General features: G+C 37.9%; 1 protein-coding gene across 1 annotated transcript in view; it reads right to left on the bottom strand.

The window, feature by feature from the left end:
* Positions 1-460: 460 nt before the first annotated feature.
* Positions 461-16,090, bottom strand: part of FAM81B (family with sequence similarity 81 member B) — a 66,979-nt gene continuing 51,349 nt past the window's right edge. The window contains exons 9-12 of the mRNA XM_067730219.1: positions 12,009-12,115; positions 4,293-4,428; positions 2,489-2,684; positions 461-801 (exon numbers count right to left, since the gene is read on the bottom strand). Of these exons, the coding sequence (XP_067586320.1) occupies positions 668-801; positions 2,489-2,684; positions 4,293-4,428; positions 12,009-12,115 (573 nt within the window). The 3' untranslated portion in view covers positions 461-667. The remainder of the gene's footprint in view (positions 802-2,488; positions 2,685-4,292; positions 4,429-12,008; positions 12,116-16,090) is intronic.

Raw genomic sequence — 16,090 nt, 5'->3', positions numbered from 1 at the left:
ACTCTTACTTGCTCGTAATTCTGATACATATTGAGTACAATGAATCAATATTTTAAATATGCATAAGTTAGACTTGCTATAAATATTGGGATTGTTAGAAAACTAAAACCTCTGGATCAGAAGTTGCAGTCTGACAGTTCATTTGACTGTATCTGCCCTACAGACATTCCCTCACAGTTTAAGAACTATTTTGCACTAGTTGCTAATGCTTATAAATGGTTTCATATAAAATCAGATTTCTGGTTTCTTTTGAAAACTAAAATTTTTGGCAATAATGGATTTTATGCATGTAAATAATGGACTGGAACTGCATAGTTGCTATTATTTTTAGACAGGTAAGTGGTCTCCAATTTTCCACAGTTTCCGCCATTCTTTAATATATTACACCAGGCCTGCTTCACTCGTTTATGTACAACATTCAGATTTGTGGGCAAATAAAAATATAAAATGCATGTATGGAAAGAAATTCCTTAATTTTTTCACTAATAAATTAATGAAGACATAATAAAGCTTCTTTGCTTTATTGGGTTTCCTGGTGCATTCATCTCCTTAAAAAGGTGGTAAGAAATAGAAGCAGTAAACATCCCAGAGATATTAGCTTTCTTCTTCCCAACTTTTGCCAACAAACCACTCCACTGGCTGGTGTAAAGGAAGATGACTGGAAAGTTTATACTTCCTGGAGTTCCACTATCTTACGCTGCAATTTCTTTAGGTCTTTCTGTACTTTATATTTCTCTAAATCCATCTTTGTTTTCTGGATTCGTTGGAGGGAGTTGAGTGAGTCATGAATCGATTTAAATCCTAGAAGAGGATATGAAAATAGGTATACTGAAACTAAACAATGCATTGGAACTTTTAAACGTTTTAACAAAAGTTGCTAATCAGCAGTCCTGCCATAATTGATCATTGTTTAATTCAAAGCATATTAAATTCCATTAAGACCAGTCTAAAAATGTACAATAATTTATTTCTTGTATGTCATGAAGATGCATTAGCAACAGTGTTTCAACTTATATCTGGCTTCATTGTGAAAATTCAATTCCTGTCCTTCCCCTCCATCCCAATATATTGCATAATGAAATAATTCTATATTTCAAGAGAGAAATTTAAAATATCTTCTTTCTATACACTTTGACAAGAAATTTGGATGATCTTTTTATTCTTGTTACCAAATTGAAGGTAAAGGCCACATGAGATTTTAAACCTGAAAGCAACCTGTTTGAAGGACCTAAGGAATGGTCCCTCGCTGGCTGCTGCCCTGCCCCTGGCGCCAGCACTTTGTATCTCTCTTATGCAAGTCTAGCCACTCATGACCACAGCCTACCAGACCTCAAGCTTCGTAGGGTACAGCCCATATCTTATTCACTGGAGGCTTTCACAGGGTCATTTCTCAACACATTTTTATTAAAGGCATAAAAGAGCAAACTATTAGTTGGGAGTCCTCATTTGCTAAACTCACAGTAAAACACAGAAACATGTAGATTGCAAATTGATCTTCAGTTCATCCTGGGGTTGTACTAGAATGAGTAAATTCAACTTCTGGTAGCTAAGTAACAAGCAGGGCCCTGAAAGAATGGTTAAGTTAAGTTTGGGGCAGGATTCCTGGCCAGATAATTCATTCTTTTGATTTGGTGGTGGAAGTTGGTGGGGAAGGGTGGCAAGGGTCTGATTTCTAGGCAGGAAATATTCCTTATATGCTTGGAACATCTGGCAGATTGAGACCATATCTTTCTAAGACACCTCCAAGGCATCTCCATACAGGACCATTTCCATGAATTTTTCTGAGATCTAGAGGACAGAGAATGAGTTGGGGCTGCCTCTCGTAAAGGAACCTTCTGATTCGTGGTAATTCTCTCAGAATTGTGGCCCGGGACACATGGTTGCTCCACAGCACTTGTCCCCCCCACCCTCTCCAACCCCCGTCCTTCCCTTTGACAAATTAGATGAGCCTTTCAAATTAATCCTCTTTGATGTTAGCTCAGCTTGACACTGCTGCCATTAGCCTCTTTTAAGAAGAAAAGCAGTCATTATACTGGACTTTGTTCATTCATCTCTCTTTCTTACTTCTAAAGGTCAGGTCTCCAGTTTGACAACTATCCAGGCTCATTACCTGCAGTTCAATGAGGGACATTTGATTTAGGCTCCTAATTTCATGATATACCTACAAATCAGGTCTTGATGATCTCCAAGGACTTTCCAAGTCTAACAGTTTTATGATTCTATGATCTTGGTTAAAAAAAAATCTCACAGCAATGGCAAGCCTGTGACACTGCCAAGTGTGAATGAGAAAGGGAATCTACATATTCACCCACCTTCTGGTGGTATGCTGACATTCTATGGGATATTTAGGAAAGCTGGATTAAATACAAAGGATGTCACTTCGCTAATGACAAGATTGCTCCCTGGCCATTAGCTCAAAGTAGAAAACCCTGAGGGACTGGATAGGAAAGGACTGACGTTCTTTACTTAATCAAAGGTATCTGCTCACCTGATTGATATTCATTCTGCATTTTCTCTAATTCACCCCAGATGTGCTTTTCCAGTTGGTTCATCTTTTTGGACAGTTCATTTTCTATATGCTTTACTTTGTTTATATCTGCTTCCTGTTTCTGCCTGTTAATGAAATTCTCTAATTTGCTTGAAAGCTTCAGTAATTTTTCTTCCATTTTTTTTTCAGACATATCCTACAAAAGATATCATGTGATAAAGCTTCAGAACACCTTTGTGGATTTGACTTTCAGCTTAGAGAATGCTTTTTAACAAGTTTGGATTTCTGTGCTAAACATAAGAATTCAAACCAAGTTCCCTTGTATCTAAAGCTATTCACAAGCGGAAGTTTGGCCTTTGTTCGGCCTTGTTAGTTTCTGGAATTCTACATGCTATGGGAGAAAAGAAAGGGCTGTGGTATTTATGAAATGCCTGAGGATTTGGAATTTTAGCGTTGAAAGAAGTGTAGCCAAGTAAGGCGTTTTAGATACTGCTTGACCAGAGCTCCTTGGACGTGCTTGTGTATTAGACGTCATTCCCTCAAGCTGCCTATCTCTACGTGGACAGGCTTCAGGTAGAAGTGCTTCTCTTAACCCTGCTGTCTATTAGAATCACCTGGCCCATAATTCCCCTACCAGCACCTCCCCACCTCCACAATTCTGATTTAATTGGTCTGCGATGGAGCCCGGGGAATCGATGGCATTTAAAAGCTCCCCAGGTGATTCTGATGGGCAGCAGGTTGGGGGCTGTAGAGGCGGCTTGACGCTAATTAGCTTCTTTGCTCCTCCTGGCTCCTGTGCGGGCAATTTACCAGCAGGGCCTGAGACTGACTTGGCCCCTTTGATCCTCTTAGGTCCCACCTGCCTGAAGAACGGGTAGATTCCGGTCTCTCTCTTCCTTGTGATGGGCGGCTTCTGCCTGCAGATGACCCTGTGGTCACCTAGGTCTGCCTAGAACTGGTGGAAGAGTCTGCCTAAATCCGGAGCAGGACCAACAGGCCCAGTTGGCTGCAGATCTGACCACACATCCTTCAACAGCCTGTCAGTGAGAAAGCTGTAACGTTTACCTCCCTCTCTTGGACTCCTGCTTCTATCAGTTTGAACAAACTCAGGTGGGGTAACTGGAGCGTCGTTTACTGGCTGCCTAAAGCCCCTCTACTGAAGTTCCAGAAACATCTGAATCATCTGCAAGACTGGCAGCCACTGGTGAGACTCATGGCCCTGTGCTGTCCTGCCATCAGGGCTCAGCAGCGTGCTGGCTGTGCTGGCTGGCGTGGGAGAAGGGAGCCTGCGACAGGTCTCCTGTATGTCCCGGTCACCTCACCCCAAAGCGTGGGGGCGTCTCTACAAGGTCTGACCTGGAAAAGGAGTTTTGATAAACCTTTGATCTACCAGTGGATCTCCGGAGAGGTAAAACGACTTGTTTAAGGCAGTTTTCAGGCTTTATTGTATCTAAGCATCACCCAGGGAGCTTGTCCGGGAGCACAGATTCCCAGGGAAGGCCCTGGAGGGTCTGATGCTTCAGCTCTGGGTTGGGACCAGGAATCTGTACTTTTAAAAACTCTCTTTGGGTTATTCTGGTACAGGCAGAGCCCGTTCTGAGAAGTGTGGGTTCACAGAGCTGGGGAGTAGCAAACAGGACCTGAAGACAGGCCTCTGGATTCCTGTTCCAGTGCTAAGAAATCAGTGACTGGCGCAGGGAGGGTCACTGTGAATTTTTAAGTGTGGCTTTCGAGACTGACTTCTGGCTCACATCTAGACAGTGGCCGTGCGGCTGTTAACTTCATGAGCAACACAACCCCTTACCAGTTTCTCCTTCAGGAGCTTCAGACACTGATTTATGTGGCCAAGGTGGTCTTGTTCACATCTGATGGACTGGTTTTCTGCCCATTTTTGATGGTTCTCCATTTCCTTATATAGGCTCGTTGAAAGGGCATTAAATCTAGGGGGAAAAGTGGTTTGTTCTATCTTAATAAGTAAATTTAAACCTAAACCCAAAATTTATTGAAAAGTCTGCAGTTTTTTCGGATGAGGGTCCATGTGCCCAGCAAGCACTTATGGGGTGAAGGGGGGGTGAGGGAGCACATGCTGTGTCCCTGCCCCAAGCTGGTGTTCAGCCCACCTGCTGACGACACCCATCTGCACCGCCCAAAATGCAAGTCCACACAGTGGCAGGAGCACGCGCACGCAGAAAGGCCTGTGTCATCCACGCAGGCTTCCTCTCGGGGCCCAGGGTGCAGTGAGTGTGTGCAGAAAAATTACTTCGACAAGCCACTTAGCATGGTGTTACTCTATGGTAGAGGTTAGCACGCTTTTTCTGTAAGGGTTAGATAGTAAATAGTTGAGGCTTTTCAGGCCATGTAGTCTCTTTTGCAGCCCCTCCACTGCCAGTGTAGTGGGAAAGCAGCCACAGATGACACAAATTAGCCTGGCTTGTTTATAAAGAAACAATGAGCATGGCTGTGGTCTGATCAAACTTTATGTACACTGAAATTTAAATTTCATATAATATTCACACGTCATGAGGTATAATTTTCTTTTCTTTAAAAAATGATTAGAAAGTGTAAAAGCCATTCTTAGCTACGGGAAGACTGGCTAAGGGCAGTAGTTTGCCGAATCTTTGCTCTACAAGGGCCACTATGAGGTTGGGGAGGAGCTAGGCCAGAGAGGACTTGCGTTGTCTAGTAAAGGAGAGAACAGTCAGAGGGAGAAGCGGGGAGGGGAGAAAGAAGAGAGCCCCAGAAGGAATCTGGGGAAGCAGAGTGTCCAAGGGAGACACTTCTTGGCTGTCATCTCTGCTTTAGGCAAAATCTTCAGTAAAGTCCCCATGGTCAGCAATGGATCTCTGTGAGTGGATTCTTTTGGGGGTGTTGGGGGGACTTAAAGAGATGCTGAGTTACTCATGTGAGGCAAAATCAGAAATAACAAGAGGTGTGCAGGAAGGAATCGCTGGCATCAAGTTGATGCAGCCTAGGAGTGTTAAATAACAGAGAACGAAGGATTCTCAACAACAGAGGTAGATGGCATTACAGAGGTTAAAATGATTGGAATCATGTATCAGCAATTTGAAAATTCACTGTGGAGGGGTTGAGAGTGTGAGAGGGGAATCCTCATCTGCAATGACAGAAATACGGGATTGAGAAGAGGCGGGAGGGGGACTGGCAGGTAGTTTCTGTGTATGTTTTCTGCTTGGGACCTGCTCTTGGTAAGAAGTTAATTTCAGACTCCCTTTTAGACTAGGCTAAATATTAGATTGGCAGGAGCAATGCATGTTGTTTGTTGTTGAAAATATTCAGGACTCCCTTACAATGTGGGGTGACTTGAAATAATTTACTCTAAGGATCAGGAAAAGTTACATGCAGCTAATTTAACTTGTGATATTTATCACTGGAAACTGCCTAAGGCATGCTGGACATATACTGCATGGATACACTTCTTTAGCTCTCCTGAAAAAGCGTTTGGACTAATAGTTGGAAAAGACAAGTTATGTGAGGCCACTTCCATTTTTATTTAGACTCTGGGTCACTCTGCAGTGTCTGCAGTCATTTTTGGTTGTCACAAATAGGAGGTGCTACTGACCTGTGGTGGGTAGAGGCCAGGATGCTGCTAAACATCCTACAGTGCACAGGGCAGCTCCACAGCTAAGAATTATCCAGCCCAAATGCTAATAGTGCCGAGGTTGAGAAACTCGGATTTGGATGATGAAAGCAAGGAACGGAAAGGTAGTTACTTTTCCAATACTTATATTTGTTGTAGTATGATAGTTAAATTCCGATCTTCATTTTTCACCTAGAAGGCATACCTGATGCAGATGAGTATCTCAACATTGAAGAAGATGAAGTTGGTCACTCTTCCTGTTCTTAGTCTCATCATGACTTTTAAACACTTGTGCTGCTGGCTGACAACAGGTGTTGGATCTCAGACAAATAAGTCCCCAGCTGATAGGTGGACAACCTCTTTTTAGCCAACTGTTACCTCTATCTGGAACATTCTTCTTTGGAATATACAATGGCTCCTGCCCTAATTTCATTCAGATTTATAGTCAAGCACCACCTTATCACAGAAGCTTTTCTTGTTTTTGACAACATTAAAAAAAAAAAAAAAGTGTCCAACCTGACACTCCCTATTCCTTTATCCTTCTTTATTTTTCTCCAAAATGCTCATCATCATGTGATATATATTATATATATATCTTCTCCACTAGCACATGAAAGCAAGGATTTTGCTTTGTTCATGGCTGTGACTAATGCCTGGAATATAGAAAGTGCTCAGTTAAGTAGAGGTTGAATAAATGATTTATTATTTTTCATTGAATACCTTTTATTAGGACCATTCACAAATAACAAATCATAGACTTGTCAAGCTATTTAGAGACCTAATCTTTGATTTTCATCTTCCCTGGTCTCTGGTGGAAGAATTAATTAATAGTGATGGTTAAGGGGGACAGTAAATCTCCAGATCTCTAAGAGGTGGCTTTACAATCAAGAATCCGTCCTTCAGTGCTCACCTTCACTGAGCACTGAAGGACGGATAGACTGAGTAAGACTGAGTAAATGCTCTTCAATGAGAGCATTTACTCTCATCACTGATAAAACATTAAAATCCCTCTGAAAATCAAGGAACCATTAAATGTACCCAGGTAATGTCTCTAGAGGGACATGGCAGTAATTGAAACTCTGAAATTAAAATAAACCATAAAGACTGAATTACTTCTTATGATCCTTATTACAAGGTTTTGCCTGCAATTGGAGACTCACTTTGCTGATAACAATCAGAAGTCAGATTCTGTCTGCTGGTAGTTTATTAAAATATGAAAGCATTATTTAAAAAGCATTCTCCTTGAAAGGTATAAAGCATAGAAACAGAGGTTTATGTAAATCTTTGTCTCTCTTTATACTTTTTCCTAACATAGTGGACATGATTTACTAGGTAAGAATGATTTTTCTGTTAATTATAACATACAGTTATTGTGTTAACTGTATGTTAATTTTAACATACAGTTAAAATCTCAATAGGATGAATTTATCTAGTATGACGCTCACATTTTAGTTCCCAAATCTCCTATACAAGTGGTTATGGGAGCACTTCAGTCAGATATAGTTAGATACAGATAGGTAGCTAGGTAGATAGATGGCTAGGTAGATAGATTGATAGATAGCTTTTTCTTTCCTTTTTCCTCTAAACACAAGTCAGACTTTTAAATTATAACCAGAGACCTCGCTAGGATAAATGTGAGATAAAGGCTGGTTTTTTTTAAAAAAATTTCATACTAATGGTATCAGGTTAAAATGTACACCAAGTTCAATTATAAGGGAGAAAGTTACAGAAAACTAAAAGAAAATTTAACAGGGCTCTATAGACATAACCGGAGCCCAGGGTAGAGAGCTGTGGCGAGAGTGAATGGTGAGGGCAGTGTATGGGGCTTGGAATATTCCAGTGACCTCCCTGGTTCTGGATGACATACATAAATGAGGACATAGCTCCATCCTGGGCTAGTTTTACCAGTTCACTTATGTCTCAAACCCAGTTGTCTTGCATTCAGCAATCTGTTGCATGAACTTTTTTAGAAGACATGAACATTTTGAATTCTTGGAAACTGTTACTATTACCAGGCTCTCAAGAATTCAGATGGTGGCTCTAACCAAATGGGAATATAAAAAGATTTAGTGCTCTTTGATGGGCTGTAAACACAGAAGATGTTTTCATTTTTTGTAATCATATCTGAAAAAGGGCTTTAGACTTGGTACTATTGCTTCTTTAGAGATTGAGTCTAAGAGTCTTAGTTTCATGTCAGAAGCAAGAAATAAATTTCAAGAAACTTTTTTCTACTAAGTTTATACCAATATATCTTAAATTAATTTCTTCTCAATGTTCTGTGATTTCTAATTAGTGAGACTAATTAAAAAGCAATTCCGACTCCACTCTGATACAAAGACTTTTGTTAATTGTTCATTCTAAATTGTACTGGAGTTTAAATATCAGTACCTTTATAGCCTCATACCATCATAGTTTTGAGCACATGTGATTTTTCCCTTCCCTAAATTTCTGTAGCACAGTTAGTTTACTACAGTAGGTGGAATTATGAGATGGAGACATCACAAACTGACAAAAATAACCTGAGATTTGGAGTCAGAGACTTTCTAGCTGTGTGACTTTGGGTAAATTGTTTAATTTCCATGACTATAAGTTTCCTTGTCTTTAAAGATAAGACCCAGACTGCAGAGCTGGGTGTACCTGCACATCTTGAGCACTTAGGGATCGGTAGGCATTTAAAAATGGCAATGAATATTTATTATTTCTGCCTACTGATATATCTCATTTAACACCATCTCAACTTTTACTTTACCTGTTACGAGCGTGTCACTTATTTATGTGTTTTCTCCCCCACTGTATATGGCCATGATTATGTCTTTGGATATTCCAAAACACAACTTACATATTATAGGTGCTCTAAACATACGTTCATTCACTGGCTTCTATTTGTGTCTGAATGTGCTGGGTGTGAAGGATACAAAGATAAATGAGACAGGTCCTTGCTCTGGTCCACTTTCTACTGTGGTAGCATTTTCAAAGCTGTGTGGTAAGGTTTGACTCTATGCATTTGCTTCATTCACCGAATGCTTTTTCTTATAAATCACTATCAACTGAACAGCGTCAGCAACAAGAGCTATCCAGGGAGTGACTGGTCGGTGCTGACCTGCCCACCCCTTGCTGAAAGACAGCCGTAGTTCATGATGGCTGAGACTCTTGCTCTATAAGCACTCAGTTGTCAGCTTAGGACATTACTTAGCTGAACATCTGACTAAGGCCCTTCTGGAAAGAGAAGGCTCAGTGCAGGGGTCCAGATGCACAGCCTGTGCATTTTCTTTGTCAAGTCTAGTGATCAGTGCCAAAGTCCCAAAGATTCACTAGAAAACCCCAAGAGAGTATTGTGGCTTTTAAGTTCAATATAAAATATGTTCAGTTGACCATTAAACTTGAATTTGTTAAAGTTTCTAAATGGGAAAATTGCTCAGTTAAACTTACACTTTAATGTTATCAAAAGAGTTTAATCCCTTTGTTCAGAAACAGTTGTTTCTTAAAAAAGTAAAGCAAATTCTATACCCCATCCACTTTGCTTTGAGAAGTGCTCTGACTGAAAAGAAGAAGAAAAAAAAAAGAGCCCTACCTGCCTTACTTTCTCTTTGAGCAAAATACTTTGCAATACATAGCTCAGTCAAAGGGTTAATATCCCTAATGTGAAGGAATCCTACCAATTGATAAGAAAGTGATGAGGTTAAATGGTAAGAATGGGCAATTCACAGAAAAGGAAATTCAAAGGGTGAAGGGAATGCAAATGAAAACAAGAGATGCTATTTTTTATCCTTTAATTGGCAAATATTAAGAAGACTATCCACTGTGGATGAGAATGTACAGAAAGGTCTTCTCATGCATTGCTGGTGTGAGTAAATTGCTACAACATTTTTAGAAAGAAATTTATAAAAATTAATAAAAACATAAACTCAGACCTAAGAATCTTGCCTGTAGAAATAAAAACACCTATATCTAAGGAAATTTAAGGATGTGCACACAATAATTTTTGTTTGTGGTAGCTATAAACTGGAAAGAATTTATTCATCAATAAGATAAATGAGTGAATTAATTATGACATATCTGTAAGTTAAAATATTATGCAGCTGTAAAAAATAATGCTAGAAAAATATTCACTGATCTAGAGAGAGATATCCAAGATGTCCTGGAAAAACACAAATTATTGAGTAATGTGTATAGGATTTATTTTAAAAACCCATGCTCTCTCTTTGTATATAATGTATGTTATATATATTATATATGTATATACATAAAATCTCCCTTTTCTGTTACATATTTATATTAATGAGGGGGAAAGTGAGGACGGATACACCCCTGGTGTTAGCATTGGTTACATTACGAAGCTTGAATGGTGACCTCTATTTTCAACTTTGCCTTATTTTATTTGTTATGATGAATGTATATTACTTTCTAATTTAAAAGAGTCAATTGTGTAATTGAATTACTAGAGCTTGTAAGTGTTTGCCTGGGGAAAAAATCTCGTTTATAAATTCACTACTACCTACTGTAATACTAATGAAATTTTAAGACTTCATTATTTAAAGTGAGAGAAAGATTCCAGTTTATACTGTTACAAAAGTGTCCAGATGCAGATTTAACTATTTAGATGATTCATCTGTAAGCCGATTTCCCACTGGACTGCAGGTGGAAAAAGTATGCAGCACCTGCAGTGAAGCAGTCAGCCCTAGATCTCAAACATTTCCTTTTCCCCTCTCTTCTATTTGTTAATATTCTTGATCCCTTTAAGCCAGTCTTCCACTGCAGATTATAAGTCCCTTTCCTCCCCCAGTAAAATCCCTTCTTAAATTATACTTCTAGAAACAGTTTACTTTTCTATTTCTCCTTTGGACACTTTTCTCTATCTTAATTCTAAGCTAAAGGGATTAGATCAATCATGACACAGATATTTATTGAGCACCCTCATTGTGCTAGAATTTAAGAACCTGCTTTTTTAGAATATGAAGAAAGTAGGTATTTTCTGTTTACCCAAGACACCTACTTCTCTGAGTTTTAGTGATGACTACTGTTGTTCATCAATTTCTAAGACACACGTTTTTCCTAACTTAACATCTCGGAAATTGGGAGGTGTCATAAAATGATAGCATGCTATGGTTTAATTGTTAGCTTCATGTCTTCGAGGTACAAGAATGTAATGGTATATCTTATAGTCAATGGCACTTAGATTTAATGAGATACGGTAGAGATGGGGAAAAATGGAGAAAGAGTATGCTCAGAATATGATCTGACCAAGGCATTAAGCTCAAGTGATGTGGGACAGAGAGGAAAAGAACAAGAATAGAAGGAGCAGTAAGGTGGTATCATCTAAGTGCTTAGAATTTCCCTTTGCCTGAACCATGGTGTCAGGAAATGGTGGTCATTTAAATAAGAAAGGAGGATTTGAGGATAAGGAGGCCAGTAATCTGAATGTTTGTGGCATCTTGTCTCCTTAGTTGCTCTCTCCATTGTACAGGGGAAAACTCAGTGTAATGTGGGATAGAGACCAGTATTAAAATAGGGAGACTGTAAAGAACTAAGGAGAGGGTCTTAGAAGAAATCATTAAAAAAAAGCTTGTGAATCAAAGTTTTTAAAAAATTATTTGATAATCTTGTGGAATCAGTGTATGTTCAATAGTGCTTTACATTGAGGCATTTTAATGTACGATTGATAAGTTAAAATTATACTCTATCAGAAAGTATCATTTTAGTTGAGATATTATACAAAAAAAGAGAATGACAAATTAATATATATATTTTAAAATTAATAATATTGTATAAATTACTTTAGTGTAAAATATTCTTTGCATCAGTTTGTTGCTTTAATTCTTGGACAGGTTCAAATTCCTGGGATAGGATTTTATTTAATGCCAATGCTTTCATTAAGCAAAACCCTTTGGAATGCATTAAACAATTAAAAATCTTCCATTCACTTACTTGAACTCCAAAAGGTTCATTTCTTGGTGATAATCCCTCTGGACCATCTTTAAATTTGAGATTTGCTCAGAACTGGAAGCCTCTATCTTTCCTAAGAGCTGCATTACCTAATGAAAGTACAAAAGGCAGATTTTTTGTGTGTGAACAAAACCACTAGCACTTACGTTAATTATACTTTATTCCTAAAGGAGCCCAGAATAAAAGTCCAGCTTTGAGCCTAAAGCATGTCTGCATTTGAAAATTATTTTTTTCAAAGGAACGATTCAACAGTTATAGCACTATCTTCAGGGAAAGAACAATAGGGGAGTGTTCCATTCTGCTGTCTATAATATTCTTTCTGATAATAGATTACCTGATGACGTGACAAAAACATGCTATTGACATTAGCTTATCAGTTTGTTAATTTGATTATTTCTTTACTTTCTGTCTCCCCAGTTACAATGTAAGCCACTCTAGCCTGTACCACCACTGTATCCTCAGTGCACATTAGATGACCAATGGTAGATGCTCACCAAATGCTATTGAATAAGTGCTTAAGTGCACAATTGCGCTCTGCAAAGAAAACACCTGAGTGGCCTGAGATCAGACCTCAGGAATTTCCAGGTAGGATTTTGACAGGAGCACAAGTAAATCCCAAGTGAAATGACTTATGGCATTTTAAACATAGGAAAAAACAAGCTCATGTTTGGAAGTTAGGGTAAAAGCGCCTTCCACATTGCTGGAAGCATTGAAGAAGTTCTTCAGGTAAAAGGACTGGATTGAGAAATAGATGCATGATTATGCAGCCCATAATCATGTCAAAAGTAATCGCTGTCAAGGGGAATGAAACTACATGATTGCTTTTGGCCAAACTCAAGTGCTGAAAGAGATGGTCATGTGGGGGTGAGTGGGTACTTAAAATCCAAGTTCTCTTAGAAAAGAAAGAGGTGAATAATAGAAGGATTTGAATAGGTAAATGTTGGGTGGGCAACCAACAGCACACGATTGGTTATTTATACGAGATACACGTAAAACAGGCTACTTATAGAAAGTACACTGAAAAGCAGAATTGTTTACAATGAAGCATGGGCAAATTAAGCATGGCCAAAGCAAAGGAAAAGAAAGCAGGCAGAGCAACATCATTAGATAAAATGTTATTCAAGGCAAAATACGTAAAAGGGAACAAAGATGATCATTTTATAGGTAAAAATCATTCTAAAATACACAGTGAAAAATAGTTTTGAAACTTTACCTTATATATTGAGCAGTTGTAGAATTACAAGGATAAACTAACAGAGACAATGTATTACAGATTTTAAATGACTTCTCTTGACTTACTGGTCAAATAAGTAAAATATAAATAAGTATATAAAAAGATAAGACAAATATAGTTTATTTATACATTTACATGCCAAACAATCAAACTTGCAAACAGAAAACACTCATTCTTTCCCAGTGCCCACTGAGCATTTACAACTAAGTACACATGTGACTACAAAGAAACTCTCAAATTATTCCAAAAAGCAGGAAAAGCAACTAACTACACTAGAATTAATAAGAAAAGTATAAAGAAACAAGAATCTAACCATTTGAGTAAAAAAAACTTTAAAAATTCTATTGTTTAATTCCCCAGTGTTTCACATGAAAATGCCTCTCAGGTCACCTACAATAAAGAGCATATTATGGCCAAGGGCCTTGACTGCTGTGCTCAAAACCCATCACCATCCCTTTCCCACCAAATCATCAGGCCCTGACACTTTCAGAGGTAAAGCTACCAAATCCTTAATGAATAGATAATTATAATGCTCTTTAAACTGTTACAGAGCATAGAAAAAGAAGAGAAATTTCCAAATTATCTTAATCAGATCAGTGCAACATTGATTCCAAAATCTGAAAAAGATTGCACAAAAAATGCCCCTGGAGACTAATCTCATTTGTAAACATTGATGCCAAATTCTTAAATAAAATATCAGCGAACAGTGTTCAGCAGCCCAATGGAAAACACATCATAATCAAGTGCAACTGATTCTTTTTTTAAAGTAAGGATGGTTTAATAATAGGAAATTTAGGGCTTCCCTGGTGGTGCAGTGGTTGAGAGTCCACCTGCCGATGCAAGGGACACGGGTTTGTGCCCCGGTCCGGGAAGATCCCACATGCCGCGGAGCGGCTGGGCCCGTGAGCCATGGCCGCTGAGCCTGCGCGTCCGGAGCCTGTGCTCCGCAACGGGAGAGGCCACAACAGTGAGAGGCCCCCGTACCGCAAAAAAAAAAAAAAAAAAAAAAAAGGAAATTTATTAATACAAATAATTATGCTAGTATAGGAGAAAACTGACATTATTTGCACAAATGCTACAAAGTTATTTAACATAATTCATAATTACTTTTTAAAATTGAGATATGATTGACATTTAACATTGTGTTAGCTTTAGTTGTAGAGCATGATTTGATATATGTATATACTATAAAATGAGCACCACAATAACTTAACATCCATCACCTTACAATTTTTTTTCTTGTGATGAGAACTTTGAAGATCCACTCTCTTAGCAACTTTCAAATACACAATACAGTATTGTTAACTATAGTCATTATGCTGTACATTATATCTACAAGACTAATTTATTTTTATAATCTTTCTTGATTTTCACAACCTTAGTAAAATAGGAACAATTGCGTATTAAACAGACTTATTGAGAAAACTTACTTCCTCCATCACAGGAGAGACAGTAGGAACATTTCTGTTAAAGTCAGGAACAAGACCAGGATGCCCACTATCGCTGCATTACTATTTAATATTGCACCAGAGTTATTATTCAAAACAATTAGAAAAAAGAAATTATGTGTATAAAATGGAAAAAGATGAGGTCAAATTATTATTGTTTAAAAATGATATGATTGTGTGCCTGGAAAAACCAAAACCAACTGAAAAATTATTATAATCAAGAGAATTCACTGAAGTATAAAATTAATACAGCCTTTATAACACACAACTAACAACTAGTTAGAAGATATAATGAAACCCCCATTACAGTAAACTAAAAAAAAAGATGATGAAATCTCAAAATACATTTAAGGTGTTACCTAACCTACATGAGGAAAATTTGAAACCACTCCTGAAGGATATAAAAGTGAACCTGAACAAACAGGAAGTATGCTGTCTGTGTTCTTGGATAAAACACTCAGCATTATGACTATATCAGTTCTAAAATTAATTTATAAATTTAACATGATTTCAATAAAAATTAAGGCAGAGTTATTTGTTGATTTATTTGCTGGAACTAGACAGGCTGATTTTAAAATCATATGCAAAAACAAACAATTATCACCAGGAAAAGGCAAAAAGGAAAGCAGTGGAAGGGACTGGCCCTTCCAGATAGTAAAAATACTACAAGGTCTCAGTAATTAAAATAATAATTAAGACACATCCTATTCTAGGGAAAACTCCAAACTCCAAGAATTTAAATATAAACAATAAAGCCATGAAAGTGCTTGAAGAAAATATGAGCAATTCTTTCAAGCCTTTGTGTGGGGAAGCTCGGTCTAAATGTGACTTAAAATTCCAGAAGCCACATACACAAAAAAAGACTGATAAATTTGGCTACAAATAGAGAACATATGCATATCAAAAGTCAAAAGAAAACACACTGGAAAAATGTATTTGCAGCTCATATCATCTCCCTAACATATAAAGAGCTCCTAGAAATTGAAAAGAAAAATAACCCAATAGAGAAATGAATAAAAGCTATGAACAGACAGCTCACTGGAAAAGAAATACAAATAGTTCTTGAATATATGAAAAGATGTAATAAGAAAGGCTAATTAAAATACAGAGATGCTATCTTTTTCCTTTAAAAAAGGGCAAAATTCAAAAGTCAAACACTCATTGATGAGGCAATGGGGATATAGGACATTTTATATATTGTCCGTGGATATGCAATATGGTAAAAGCCCTGCAGAGAGCAAGATCTTTCAAAATAACAAACACAGGTACCTTTGGCCCAGCAATCCCACTTCTGCGTATTTATTCTACAGACATACCTACAGAGACACTAAATAACATAAGTGCAGCAATCCCACTTCTGGGTATTTATTCTACAGACATAA

The sequence above is a fragment of the Pseudorca crassidens genome, chromosome 3, assembly GCF_039906515.1.
Source record: "Pseudorca crassidens isolate mPseCra1 chromosome 3, mPseCra1.hap1, whole genome shotgun sequence".
NCBI classification, from domain to species: domain Eukaryota; kingdom Metazoa; phylum Chordata; class Mammalia; order Artiodactyla; family Delphinidae; genus Pseudorca; species Pseudorca crassidens.
The sequence above is the reverse complement of the archived record's forward strand: the minus strand, read 5'-3'. Positions and strand labels throughout refer to the sequence as shown.